Source organism: Arachis hypogaea, chromosome 3, assembly GCF_003086295.3.
Source record: "Arachis hypogaea cultivar Tifrunner chromosome 3, arahy.Tifrunner.gnm2.J5K5, whole genome shotgun sequence".
In the NCBI taxonomy this organism is placed as follows: domain Eukaryota; kingdom Viridiplantae; phylum Streptophyta; class Magnoliopsida; order Fabales; family Fabaceae; genus Arachis; species Arachis hypogaea.
In genome coordinates, this window is record NC_092038.1 from 20,637,620 (window position 1) to 20,652,208 (window position 14,589).

Genomic DNA, 14,589 nt, shown 5'->3' on the forward strand with positions numbered 1-14,589 from the left:
CAGTACATTAAAATTGATCGCCAGCTTCGTATCTCCCACGATGCTCCTTTGTAGCCAGACGACATTCTCATTGACTATATGGATTTCTACCTTCTTTGTGCATTCATTTTTATTTGGATCTTTGATGTTCCCATCATGCTGCTGCCTTACCAATTTCTCTTCTGCTGCCTTCACACTTCTGTTCAGTGGGTTGCATCCTTTATCAATCTCCCTGGTGTTGTCCTTTGCTTCTTTGCCCCTTGCATTCTGGCTCGCCGCTCCCCTTCTGTACTTCGCTTCTCCAACAAATACTCTGTTACCTCTCAACATCATACCATTCATATCTGCAGCAGCTTTCAACGCACCTCCTTTAGTAGTGTGCCTCACAAACGCAAAGAGATAGATCTGACCATTTTTGTTCTTCCGCGACAAGTATATATCAATGATTCTTCCTGTCCACTTAAACAGATGAAAGAGTTCTCTTTTTGATATGTCTTTCGACAAATTATCAACGAAGACTGAGAACGAATCAAGCTCCAAACGCAGATACTCTGCATGATTCCAAACCCTAGGATCTTTTCCCCCCCTGTGTTTTCCTTCCTCACACGCTCTCGGACTCTCATTCTCTCACAACTTTACCTTTCTTTATCATAGTTGCGTTTGTTTATAGAGACAGGACACTGAGACAGGGACACTGAGACACAAAATTGTGTTTGGCAGAAGAGACATAGACAGAGACAATGTGTCTAGAGACACTGAATTAGTATATTTTGTGTCCATCATGATAGGAAGGATACAAAGACACTTAATGCTGCTGCTGCTGGAATTATACGTGTAGTCTTTCTTATTTCCGTGTGTTGTAAATTTTATAACCTGTTAATAATACTCTATGCGTCTTGTTCCTCTGTTTTGAAAAAAAAATATAGCTTGAAATAAATAAAATTAATTTACCATATTTTTTATCCTCAAAATTTTCACACTATATTATAGGCAGATGAATAAATCTTTTCAGTAGTATAAAATCATGTAGTACCTGAACTAAAGAAACAGTGGTTCAGAAATGTTATATGAGAAAGGAGAGGAAAAAAGCCTTTAGTAAATGGTAGTGCTATAGCTTCACCTAGTAGAGTACTAGTGTTTTGTTTTGTTTCTTCTTTCTCTACACCTCTACATGTGTTATTGCATGAGGAAACAAAAGACTTCACGAGTTGTCCAAACTAAACCACATGGTAGGGGCAAATTTTTCTTCAAAATTGATCTACTAACAGTCACTAGGTGGTATGACCTAAAACTTCCACAACTTATAATTTTGCCAACTCTTTTTAGGAGGAAAAACTTATAGTAGTTTCAGTGCTAGTTCTCACTGAAGCTTCAGCACGTGCTACTCTAGATATGCATATTTCAGAAGGGGCTACTCACATGGTGATTCCCTAATAATATATATAAAGATTAAATTCGAAAAAAAAATTGACTGACATTACAGAACAAAAATTATACTTTTTTTTGGCAAATATATTTAGTTTAGGGTACATATTCATGATGCTTGATTAAAGATATTCTAGGTTAGGGTGTAACTTAGATTCATGGCATGCTTCACTGATGCTCTAAGTAGGGAAAAATAAAATTATATTTATATCTGCTGATCCAGTCCAACTTCTTCACAGACACTTTAAACAGAATATGCATAATACATGGGGAAAAAAAAGAAAAAAAAGGGGGGGGGGGGGGATTAAAAAGGGACTGGATTACATATACATTCTAAAAGCATTAGTCATACAGAACGAACATATCGTCTCATAACTATCATGGCGTTGTTGTATCAAATGCTAGAGTCAGCAAGCACTTGTTTCCTCCCATCGCCATCAATTTTTCTTCTGATAGAATCTTGCATCACTATCATGTAAAATTGCTAATCCGTCTCCAGCTGACAGATTCTTAACTATGTCAACTTCGATTTTAAAACAACGACCATCCCTATTTCTTTCCATGGCTCAAAATGTCGGAGCAAAAGATCACCTATTTGCCTGAATAAGAGATAACGGCGGGATTGTCAATGATAGAGAGTTAAGCCGGAAAAAAAAAAAAACAATTAAGGTTTAGCATGATAACTTTCTTAATAACGAGTAGAGCTTCAAACCCCTTTAATCCTACTGTAGGAGTGGGATAACTGATATATAGTAACAAAATAAAACCAAGCAGGATATCTGTTAATGTATCCGAGAACTGAAAAGATAATGTTCTATTGTAGTTATGAAAAATGGACAACAACATCAGCACCAAAAGTTTGTGCTCTGAGCAGCATCTTGAAACCCCAAGTATAGAGGATGCTAACACACATATATATGAATTTAATTTTGATGTATCATCAGTGTAAAACAGTTTTATATGTACATCTAATTACACAATGCCACATCAGCAAAAATAACTACGTTTTACATTGCTTAGGCGAATGATTATCTAAAAGAACGAATGTAATTAGACGACGGTATAAAATATTTTACACTGCCAATACATCAAAATTAAACTTTTTCTTATAGTTGGATTATTTTATTTACCTTCAAATGAGACAAACTACGATCACATTCTTCCAAATCTTATATCTATTTAGATGTTTTATACTAAAATATTATTCAAGTTATGCTTATTTCAGGATTCAATTAGATTTTTCTCTACAGTTTCAATTAATATATCTGACATGTAAAGCGGTATCTGTGACAAAGCATTCTAATAGTTTTACCTTGTCATTAATCCTAAGCCATGCTTCATTTTTAGCATAAGGCGGAGCATTCTTCAAGAGCGGCACCCTGTCAGGGCCATACTCATCATCACTGTCATAGGATTGATGTGGCCCAAGACCTTTGAGAATCATTGATATTAGCAAAGAGAGGCCCTGCTAGTAAAGGGCACAGCAGCCATCCATCAACCAAAATTCACCGATTCAAAATAGAACACTACTTCACCATCAGCTTTATTTCTTTCTCTTTTTTTTTTTTTTAAACAAAAGGTTAGTACTTAGCAGCAGAAAAATGTGCACAAGAACAACAAAAAACTGAAAAAAGTATCCATCAGCTGATCAGGTACCATTGAAGGATCTTAAAAAACGAAAAAAAAAGAAGATACCTAAAGATCCATTTAAAAATAAAATAGGTATCCAGGTTTTGCTGTCAGGAAGAAATAACTCAACAAGCAAGTTGAATTCATGTTTCTAAGAAAGAATAAAGCACTTTTTCAAACATTTATAAATAGGAAACATCGGTAAATGCATCTTAAATTGTTGTCGTTGCACGCACACGCACACACACGGAGGGAAATTTACCTGCAGAGCAACAAGTGACAGACCAACCCATTTGCACATCTCAAAGTTTGATTTTACGAATTTCTGGAACTGATCAAAGTTGCCTGTGGGGTCGATTGGAAAGTCCTGATTTCAATTGCCAAGTTAAAATGGTTCAGACCATAACTTAACCCATTGAATTTGTTACTTCGAGAAAGAACTACATGTGTATTGAATTATCGAAGTGTTTCCATGTATACATACCTTCTCCCAGTCTGAGTGTAAAAACACATCAACTGCTAATGAAGCTTCCAGCATTATAAGGATAACCATGAACACCATATACTGTAAGCAGTCAAGGTCAACAGTGCTTTAATGACATAATGATATCATAATATGAAATACTTCTAAAATTAAACACAATATTACTAGCTTGCTGCTGTCTAGGGCTGTTTGAAAGGTCAATTCAAGGGGGGAGAGAAAGAAATCTTTTAGTGCGCTTTCACTCTCAATGTTTTTGTTTTCTAAATATTGGGAAGAAAAAAGTGAGAACAGTGATTATAACAAAATCTTTTCTTTTATTTTCATGTCCTGTATTCACCTTTTTCCTTTATAAAATTCTGAAAATAGAAAACATTTTTAACTTTAGGATAAGTACCTTTTATATAGATCATGAATGATCCATTATCCATACAATAAATAAATAAGACTCTTTTCAATAGAAAACATGAATTGGATTTGGGAATTCAAGTACCTTAAAATTTTCTTAGTTCTGCCCATAGTTACATGAATTCACTAATTAGGTAGCGTACCGGGTACCAATTCATCTACGTATTGGAACGTCATATGTATATTTTCCACATAAAATATTTTACATATGGCGTTCCACATACTGCATACCCGTTCCCATACCAGAATATATTGCGTTGCATGTAACTATGGTTCTGCCTTGTCTTCTATAACCTCATGCTGTGTCTGATGCAAACATGAATATGCATTCATCATGAACCGAAATTATTAACAATAGTCAAGAAAAGGATACCATATACAAGCAACAGCCATTGGCAGTTTCAGCAGCAACATGACCAGTACAGGTGATCATACAGAACACAACTCCAAGGAAAAGAAATGTGTAAATGAACCTGATTGTGTTCGGAAAAAAAAAAACCAAGCAATTTGATCACCAACAAACAATCAACACCAAAAAATAAAACAAAACAAAATAAAATAAAATAAAATAAAATAATCAACATAAAAAAAACTCCGTGTGTTCAGACAAGGAATCAAATAATGCAAATTTTAGGTTCCAAAATGCAGCATCCCTGCTCAAAAAATCCTGCTTGCATGTAAAACTCTTTAATCACCAAATCCCTTAATTTCCAAACTACTAGGAATTCAACAGCCTTCTCTCCCATGCAAAACAAAAATCCCCAATAATAAGCAATTCCCCTACCCTATTTAATTCCTTGATTTCCAAAAATTTCATCTTCCATCCAACAAATCAATAATAAAAGTAATTAGCATCCACTAACATCACATTAACCAATCTCTCCTTCCCTCTGTGCCCCCTTCCCAACAATTTTATCTTCAATGGACAATCAAAATCTAAATTTAAAGGGAATTTTATAATTTACCAGGGAGGTGGATATTTAGAATCCGAACCAAATGGAAGCTCACCCATCTCCCTCTGCCAAATCCTGATCATCCACGCAGAATAGAGAATCATGGCTATTCCAGCCATTCCAATAAACGAGTTGACCATCTTCAATATCGATTGAATGCAGCTCCTCAGAACCCTCACCATTTTCCCTTTTATTTTTTTAATTTTCTTTTCAAAATCACAAAAAAAAAACTGGAGAATAATGAAATAAATCAAACAATTGAACCCCCTGAACAGAGTAAATTAACAAATGCAAAAAACTTTTTCGATAAAATGCAAGGAACCCTAGAATTTCTAGGGCTCTAGCACGTATAGATTTCCTAATGGAACAGCCAGGTTGGTTTCTTTTCTTTCTCTCCTTCTTTCTTCTATTTTTCTTTTTCTGTTTTTGTTTCGGCTGATGGATTTTCCTTCGCTGATTTTTCGATTATTTTTGTGGCCTTGAATTTTTTTTATGACGTGATAATTACTTTATTATATATGTTTTATTAAACCCGGAGACATGCAGGTTGCTGTGGTGTAGTGGTTATCACGTTAGTCTTACACACTAAAGGTCCCCAGTTCGATCCTGGGCAACAACAATTATTTTGTTTTTATCTCAAATTCCTTATCTGCTGTGTCCATTTGTGTCAGCGGTCATAACAATTTTCTAAAAAAACGCGCCCATCCTTAAAATATTTTGTTTTTTGAATTCAAACCATTCACTCACACACTCTCTTAGCCATTTGAGGTAGAGCAATTGCCACCGAAGAAGAAATTTATTGGAAAGAGGGGAGAGGAAAAAAATGGAAGAAGAAAAGTAGAGAGGGAGACACGAAACAGAGTAACCGTCTGCTATTCCCCGTGGTCACCGCCGGAGAGAAAACCCTAAAGAGTTAAGTGTTTCATCTTCACACCAAGTGTATTTTAGAATTTACGTATCACATTATGCTTTCGATTTTTAATTTTGAACTGTTTTGACCACTTCAGGAAGCTCGGGGAATGCTTTTTCTCCGTGCCATCTCCGCTGTCGTCTTCATCTGGGTTCTCTATGTTGGAAAAGGTTACTATTTTCTATTCCTGTCTCTTGATCATAGTGTTGGATTGTGATTACAGTTGTTTTTCATGTCTCTAATTTATTAATAGTCTACTTTATTTTGGCAGAATTATTCGGGATATAATTCTAAACCATCAATAATGCATTCACCGTATTTTTGCAATAGTGGCGCTATCTACATACGTTCTCCATGTTTTTTAAATTTTCCATTTTTTCTTTGTTCCCTGATGTGGTGTTGCTTTCTATGAGTTGACCACTTTTTAGATCAACTTCTAATGCAAACTCTTAATGCTATAATTGTTGTGGTATTTAGATGATAAGGTTGACAAAATAACCGTTTTAGTTGTTTTAAAAGTAAGCTAAAAATTATATTTAAGCATGTCTTCTTGACGAGGAAAACCAAAATGTTGATCCAGATTTGAGGATGGCCCCTATGGTGCATAAGATGTCATTGGTGGATAGAATGCTCTTAGTAGCGGATGATTTATTTCATAAAAATCCATACATTCACGCTGCATGGCATCTTGCAGCCACAATTAGTGTCAGTACCTGCAACAAGCTCCTTGAGTACGTGTTCCTCCACTCGGTTCGATTCTTAGTTTCTATTTAAACTTATTGTTGGGATAAATAAATAAATATGCATTGCAGCTATTTTGTTTGTGCTTAGTAGAATTATCTCATATGCTAGCTGATCTTCCATTCAAGCATTTTATATTTAAGGCTTCAATTCAATTTTTCATGTTGTTTTGCTGATAGTTAAAATAAAGATTACTCTGTACAATTAACACTTAGGATCACAGATAAAATGCTTTATGGGTTTTTAAATAAAATACTCAAATTTATCCAACACAACTATTTTTTATCCCTCATTTTATTGAAGTGTCTTAGATAAATATATATTTTCTTTTTGCTTATCTTGCTTCATCATGGAAGTGTTTATTTATTGTACTCTTGGTTCTTTAAAAAAGTTTTATGCTCTTTGGAAGTGTGTTGAGTTTTATTGCTTGATTGTGCTAAGTAGTACTACTACTATTCTGAAGTTGAATCATTCTAAATTAAACTGAATTTAGTCCTGAAGACATGAACAACCAAATGGTAACTTGGAAGTTTAGGTATTTAGATATACTAATATGTACATTATGCTTGCGGTCAAGAATCATGTAACATATGTTATTGGACTTATAAAAGTAATAGAAGGTTGAGGACAATTCTTTGACTGTTGTTTTCCATGATGAAGGGATGGCTACAAATAAATCCATGTATGTACAGACCAAAAGCACTAGATTATTTTCATCCCTTCATTTTCAATCAATTTCATTTAAACAACAAGCCATGCAGAGTCTGTTGAATCATGTTGAATGTGAAGGCCATTGTTTTATTGAATGAATAGATTCTCCATTTTGATGTCATCTCAAGTTCTCCTTGTATTCTCTTTGCTAATAGCTACAATATTCATAGAAGGAGCTGCTGGATGATATGCCTTTTTTACTACCCGAAGTTATGTCTTATTCTTTTATAATTGTTAGTTGATGGTAGTTTCTCTTATTATTCTACATTGGCTTCTATCTATATAATTTTATGCTTTCGAGTGTAATGTGTGTAGTATAATTTTCTGTTTATTTGAGAAATTTTCTATGTAAAGTATTTTATAAGTGAATGATAGCTAATATGAACTTGCATAATGCATTGGCTTGGACATGATAACACTTACAAAACTACAAGGAGAAATAGTAGCTATATCATCTATATCTTGCTCTCTTTTACGTAATAATTTCCCTATGAGCTGTGGGGTGAGAATTTGGTGATGAAGAGAGATGTATGATGAGTGCGGTTATTTTGTTGTGTTCGGGTTATTGTTTTGTGTTATTACTTGCGTTGTCGAAGAGGATAATCATGTCATAGTTTTATATAGGGTCGAGCTCTTTACTAACAATTTAAAAAAAATCAATATAATAAAAGGAAATTAGTTATTCAATCTGTGTAACATGCAAAAAACTTTACTATTCATATATAAAATCCTTTGCTATAGATTAAGGAACCAAAAGATAAAACAGATTTGCATTCCCGCGGGAAACACCCTAGTATATCAAACAGTAGTAAAGACACTGAAATTTCAATCATGCCTTTGTCTCGGTTCGTGTCAACTGAAATGCCTTTGTCTGCATTAACACATTAATGCTTTGCTATAGTGGCATGTAAATTTACAAGGTTTAAAAAGTAAACTTATTTATATAGGGTCATACCAATTTGATTAAGTTCTATTAAAAACTTCATTTCAAAATATCCTTTTTTTTTCTTGTTCAGTCTACTTGAATTTGAATTTGAAGGTGGTGGTTTTGAAGAAATGAAGGGAAAATGAGGAGCAAGCTGCTGTCTCTTATTACAGTTCTTTGGGGACTTGTTTTTGCATTGGAACACACAGTTATACTACATTTAAGGATATCTTGGGTAAGGTAAATTTATAATCAGTAATATGAGTAAACATTTTGCATTTATAGAGGCCATGGCTAGCCTCTATTGGTTTTTTGGCATTCGGAAGTGATAAATTTCAGCATTTATTTTAGGATGAAAATGAAAATTGACAATGCTAATCTTATCTTAGTCAGGTAGATAGTTTCAAGCTTTATATTTTTTCTTTTGGTCTGTCTTTTTAATGTACTGTAAATTTTATACTTGCAATTAATTATAAAATATGTATATTACAATCTGTCTCTCTAAGTCTCTATTATTTGGTATTTTAAAGTTGAGTTATAGTATAAGTTTCAGGTCTGCAAGGATTCAAAATTGTTTTCCTTGAATCGAGAATCCCAAGATTTATACCCACTATACTCTCACATCGGGTAGATATAAGAAAAGGAGAATCCTTATAAGCCTCTGACTGTGGTTTTCTGTTCGCCGAGCTGTGTAACGATAGCTTGTGACCCATGTGGGGGCAATTAAGGTGATGGAACAAGTGCTTCTGGCCTGCGAGGTTGGGCTTGCAAGGGCAAGTTGTTGGCCTGCCCACTCCAAGTTGAGAGTTGGGCCCGGTAGTCTGGGCGAAGGCCCAAGCTACTTGGCTCCTAGAATGGAGGGCAATGCGTGAGGCTGGTTTAACAGAGCAGCGACCACTTCCTTCTCCCAACAGTGGAGGGATCACAGGCCGAAGCTCCTCTGGCCCAATATGGCCTGGTGGGCCTAGCAATCTTGGACCATCATTTTTAAATTTTCATGCTACAATGTTAGACCCAAAAAAAAAAAAAATGCTACGCTCTTTACTTGGTTTTACATTTGTTAAATTATACCTGCCAAAAATAAAAAATAAAAAAAAATCTTTATTCTTTATACCTTGCTCTCACTCTAGGAATATCATATACTTCATGCTGGTTACTCATAAAAACATATTTATTTATATACATAACATAAGCATAACGTACATTATTTAATAATACACCTTGCCATCCCACTCACTCATTAAAGAAAATTTTCATGCTACAATGTTAGACCCAAAAAAAAAAAAATGCTACGCTCTTTACTTGGTTTTACATTTGTTAAACATAATCTTTATACCTGCCAAAAATAAAAAATAAAAAAAAATCTTTATTCTTTATACCTTGCTCTCACTCTAGGAATATCATATACTTCATGCTGGTTACTCATAAAAACATTTATTTATATACATAACATAAGCATAACGTACATTATTTAATAATACACCTTGCCATCCCACTCACTCATTAAAGAAAGCATCTTATTATTATGTTAAACCAAACTTTTTACTCAACTCGTCACGAAGACTATAATTGTTCTTGGAGCACAGCGGTAACAGAATATTAACAATGACTGCTGATGAACTTGAGTGCAATGAGAGAAAATTGAAAAAGCTGTTTGGTTGACCAAATGAAAATGCTCCTAAGTTTTTTCACTAAAGTCAATAGAGCCATCCACAATTTGGTCAAATCTATTGGGGCTCGAAGATGGATAATTGGAAGAGACGGTGGAGTTTTCTGAGAAGATATTATGCATGCAAAAACAAGTGATAGTTATTTAGATAACTTAAAAATCATATTTTGTGTGTTATTTTTAAAAGACAATATGTATGTAGAACTAGTGGTAGACTTTCAAGTATCGAATATATTGGAATTTACACCAATGAACTCAAAAATAGGGCTGCACACGGATCGGATCGGATCGGATCGGATACGATATCCGCATTTTTTTAGGTCGGATCGGATATTGGGTATATCCGCATAATTCAAAAAAATTATTTTAAGATTTTATTTGGCTCTTTTTACAAAAAAAATATCCAGAAAATTCATTTTTTATCTGTTTAAGTTTATTTATTCCTAAAATATTATTAATAATAGTTCTCTTGAATAATAAAACAAAATAATAACACAAGATTTAAGTTTAATTATTCTAAGTTGAAGTACAATATAAAAAATTAAAAACAAAATATCATAAAATTCATATAACATTAGGGTTTATTTTTTTAAATTATACTATTTATATGTGATGTGCGGATATGCGGATTTGCGGATCCAATCCGATCCGATTCGATGGCTTTGTGGATCAAATAATATCTACAAAATTCGGATCAGATGCGGATATCCGATCCATGTGTAGTCCTACTAAAAAAAACAGAGTCAAGCTACATGTACAACAATACAAGTGAAAAGTTGCCAAAATCTGGAACTATAACGAATTTTTATTCAAATAACACATCTTTAGTTGAATATCACAGAAATTTGACTAGTTTTTCTAGTTTTGTAGTAATCATGGTTTGTTGATAATCAAAAGAAAAAAATAAGAGGAGATAATTGAACCTTAAAGATCCATAGAAAGACGGTTGCTGGTCCTCAATACACAAAAATCATTTCCCCCTTACCTTAGAATATAAAAGTAGGCACAAATGCTTGTCTATGAAATATGAATGTATGTTACCCCAAAAAGAATAAAGTATATTAGAATTGCTTGTTTATCATAACCTTCAAGCCTATATAATCAATAATGTTACAAATTGATCTTTGTTTGACATTGAGGCGAAACAAAACAAACACAAGATCCTTTTATCACTTTCTACTTCAATTTGAATCAAGTTCCAAGTACATTACATATGCATGTCTTTCCAAGGAGTAGTAACCTTCAATCAAGCGATCAACTTGAAAACCATGTTTCTTGTAAAGGCTCACTGCTGGTGTCCTCGCGGTGGCCTTGCTTCCTCCATTGCTCCTTCACTAACAAAACCAAACCATACCCTCCACATGGTGAATAAACCCAAAAGTAATTAGGTTTTTACTGATAAAAAGAATCATTTATATCTTCACCTAACAATTCAAAATGTTGATTAAAAAACTTACCAAAATTCTGTTATAAAACCATTTAAAACAATCCTTTTCACTTCCATTCTTCTAACAGAAATACAAAGGAAGAAAGCACGAAGTATATACCTTATTCATGCTTCAATATTCAAAAGAACATGCTATATTTAGTTCATGAAATATTCAGTACACATACACTCTAAAATTATATATATAGTCTCTGAAGTTGCAAACATAAGCTACATTAGTTCCAGTTTAGGGTTTAGGGTTTAAGTTGATATAAATGAAGCATGAGTTTGAATTAGTTCTTGAAATTTTTTAATATATACTAAAAAGGCCATTGTTAATTTTCAAATTTCAAAGATTAAATTAAACAGACCTAGATATTCAATTTTAGGGATTGAAATGCACATTTACTCAATATTTAACTAATTTAATTTTAATACTCTCAATAACTTTGATCATTTCAACAAATTGATAATAAGGCTCTGTTTGGTTATTACAATAGGACACTGTAATTAGAAAGGAAATTAAAATTAAGAGACAGAAACTAAATTAAGTCTTTAGATTGTGTTTGGGGTAAAATCTATTGGACTGAGTTTATGTCCCATCATCGTGTTTGATTTAAGATAAATATGGAGATTGATGAATAGATTTGAAATTTAAAAAATTGAGAGTATTTTTTAAAAGAAATATTATTAAAATTTTAGCCTCCCTTCTTAAAAGTTTTAGTTCCCATTGTCTAAACATATTAAAGGGACTAAAATTTTATATTCTAAAACTAAAATTTTAGTTTGAATTTCTGATCACAAATACAATACTCAGCTTTAGTCTTCCAGTTCCACAGTCCCAGAAAACAAGTGGATCAGTGACATAGAGGGATAAAAGATGTTTGATTTTGCACAAGAGGGACAAAAAGGTCTGTTTCCTACTTTCCTGCCACAGAAGAGATACAAAAACTCTCCACCATGCGACGGACTGAGATGGACTGAGCTCGTAAAAGAAATTGTAGTTCCAATTTACGGTTATTTATTTTTTTATATTGGATTATAAGTAGTAAAATCTTTAAAGATAATATAAATTATATATATTATATTTGTTGTGGGTGTTTACAAAAGGTTTTGTCTTTTGATAATTAAAAAATATTTTTTTTTTACAAAACATCACTAGTACTACCATCATAGTAATGTAAAATATCAAAATATGAAATATTATCATATTTCATATTGGAATTATCTATATCTAAAAATTTTCACCCCAATTTACTCCCACTCTTTTTCTTAATATTCCAAATTTATCCCCCGTTAAATATTCTCATTCTATATAACCAAACTAACATGAATACATGTTACATTCTCATTTCCCTAGGGAGAAAAATAACGAAGGAAGAGTGGTCTTTCTTTATGAAGAAGACATATCTGAGGGACGGCAAGCCTGCACCAAAAGTCTTTGTGGACAGCTGTTTGCAGATAAGCCATTCTCAATAGGAACAATGGATGGTGCATTAAGAGCAATATGGAATAAACTAGAGGGGTTTAAGATGAGAGAGGTAGGTCATAACCAATTCCAATTCGTTTTTGATAGAGAAGATGGATTACAGAGAATTGAACACGGCTCACCTTGGCTCTTTAAGAATTACGTCCTACATGTAAGAAGGTGGAAGGAACATGATATCACTGAATTCCACATTTGGGTGCAATTTTGGGGACTCCCAAAGAGCTTTAAAACACTAGATCAGATGATGGCCGAAAGATTGGAGAGAAACTAGGAAAGGTCGATGATGCTGGGTTCTTTGAGGTGAAAGGGAAGGAGTCGAGGATTCTCAAGGAAAGAATCGTACTATGTGGTGGGAAAGAGGTGCTGGACAGTATGAGGATTGTTGGACCAGACAGAAAACAGGTTGAGATCGACCTAAAGTATGAAAGGATTGACAGCTATGTACTTATTGTGCTAAATTAGGTCATGACATAAAGCATTGTCGCCAATGAATGGAGGACTCAAAGACAAGTCAAATCCAAGAAAACAAAATCGGTGAGTGGGTAAAAGCGGATCAGGTGGGACGTCGTATAGAATGGAAACAGAACAGTTTTTTCTGTTAAATCTGGTTCAGCTAATGCAACTGATCCACAACCTAAGAAGAAGCCAACCCCTTCTTGGTTGTTGGAAAGTTTTTCAAAACTTGATATGAATGAACAGGGAGGTAAAAGAAAGGTGACCAAGACTGATAATGCTAATCCTATGATAGAGAATTTGAGAGAAACCTCGAAGTAATCAAGGACACCTGCTGCTGCAGATTTAATGTCACCAATGGTAGGTTGAGTAATTGTTATAAAGGGAAAAGATGGTTGTGTATAGAAGGGAAATTGACAAACAATAATTTTATTTGTACTGTTTGCTTGGTGTATGGTGCGCATACAAGGGAAGAGAAACTTGTTGTGTAGAAAGAGTTGAGTTTTTTATCGGAAATACGTTAGGTTCCTCTTTGCTACATGGGTGTCTTCAATGAAGTTGTGCAGTTGAAAGAAAGAAAGAAAAGGTACTAGTGTGTTAACAGCTTTATCGAACTGGTGGATATAGAGTTGAATGATCGTAACGTGGTTTAGGGATCAATCGTGCAGTCAAATTAATAGAATATTAGTGAGTTTGGTTTCATTGTTATCATTTGGAGCACTTGGTTGAAAAGGAATAACAGAATTTTCAGGAATCAAGAATCAGGTGTTGCAGGAGTAGTTAACAGGTCGATTAAGAGTTACAAAGAGTGGAGTGATATCTGATCTTTTGGATTGTTAATGGTTTTTGTCGAAGATGATTAGGAATTAATTTATTTTATCTGTTTAGTACTTGTCTGTTGAGACGTTGATACTCCACCTTATTATGTTAAACTTTTTATTTAAAAAAAAAACCAATGGTACTGCAAGAAACTCATGTGCCCCTGAACAACACCGTCATGGAGAATGATAAGAATCCCAAGACAAACAAGGTGAAGAAGATTCCAAGACTAAAATAATTAGCAAGGGAGCAGTTGAGTAGCAAATTCCAACAATGTATTAGGAAAAGACGTAGCGAATGGAAAGAGAATGAAGAAGCCCAAAAGAGGATATGCTTGGATGTTAACCAATCTGCTGTGGAACAAGTGGAAGGTGCCAGCCGTCAAATAGTACCCAAGGCGATATGAAGCTACTCTCATAGAACTATCAGGGTTTGGGAAGACCCATGACAGTCCATTCTTTAAAAGAGATGTCTCGATCCCACTTTCTCGAGCTCTGTTTCTTTTGTGAAACTAAAAACCAAGTTTGATCGGTGGAATTGAAGTTGAGGGAAGCAGGTTTTAGTGGATGGT

At 34.0% G+C, this 14,589-nt stretch overlaps 1 protein-coding gene, 1 long non-coding RNA gene and 1 other non-coding gene across 3 annotated transcripts; 2 read left to right on the plus strand and 1 right to left on the minus strand.

Moving 5' to 3' along the window:
* Nucleotides 1–1,588: 1,588 nt before the first annotated feature.
* LOC112789779 (tetraspanin-19) lies at nucleotides 1,589–5,356 on the minus strand. Its single transcript, XM_025831821.3, has 6 exons — nucleotides 4,888–5,356; nucleotides 4,296–4,395; nucleotides 3,518–3,598; nucleotides 3,296–3,400; nucleotides 2,717–2,869; nucleotides 1,589–2,003 (listed from the first exon to the last, which is right to left on the minus strand). Exons 1-6 carry the CDS (start codon nucleotides 5,055–5,057, stop codon nucleotides 1,992–1,994), a joined length of 621 nt encoding a protein of 206 aa, XP_025687606.1. The 5' UTR covers nucleotides 5,058–5,356; the 3' UTR covers nucleotides 1,589–1,991.
* A 65-nt stretch (nucleotides 5,357–5,421) lies between these two features.
* Nucleotides 5,422–5,494, plus strand: TRNAV-UAC (transfer RNA valine (anticodon UAC)). Its single transcript has one exon. It is a non-coding gene; the product is annotated as a tRNA-Val (tRNA).
* Nucleotides 5,495–5,612: 118 nt separating this feature from the next.
* Nucleotides 5,613–8,656, plus strand: LOC112789780 (uncharacterized). Its single transcript, XR_003196399.3, has 4 exons — nucleotides 5,613–5,787; nucleotides 5,883–5,955; nucleotides 6,366–6,516; nucleotides 8,254–8,656. It is a non-coding gene; the product is annotated as an uncharacterized lncRNA (long non-coding RNA).
* The last annotated feature ends 5,933 nt before the right edge of the window (nucleotides 8,657–14,589 follow it).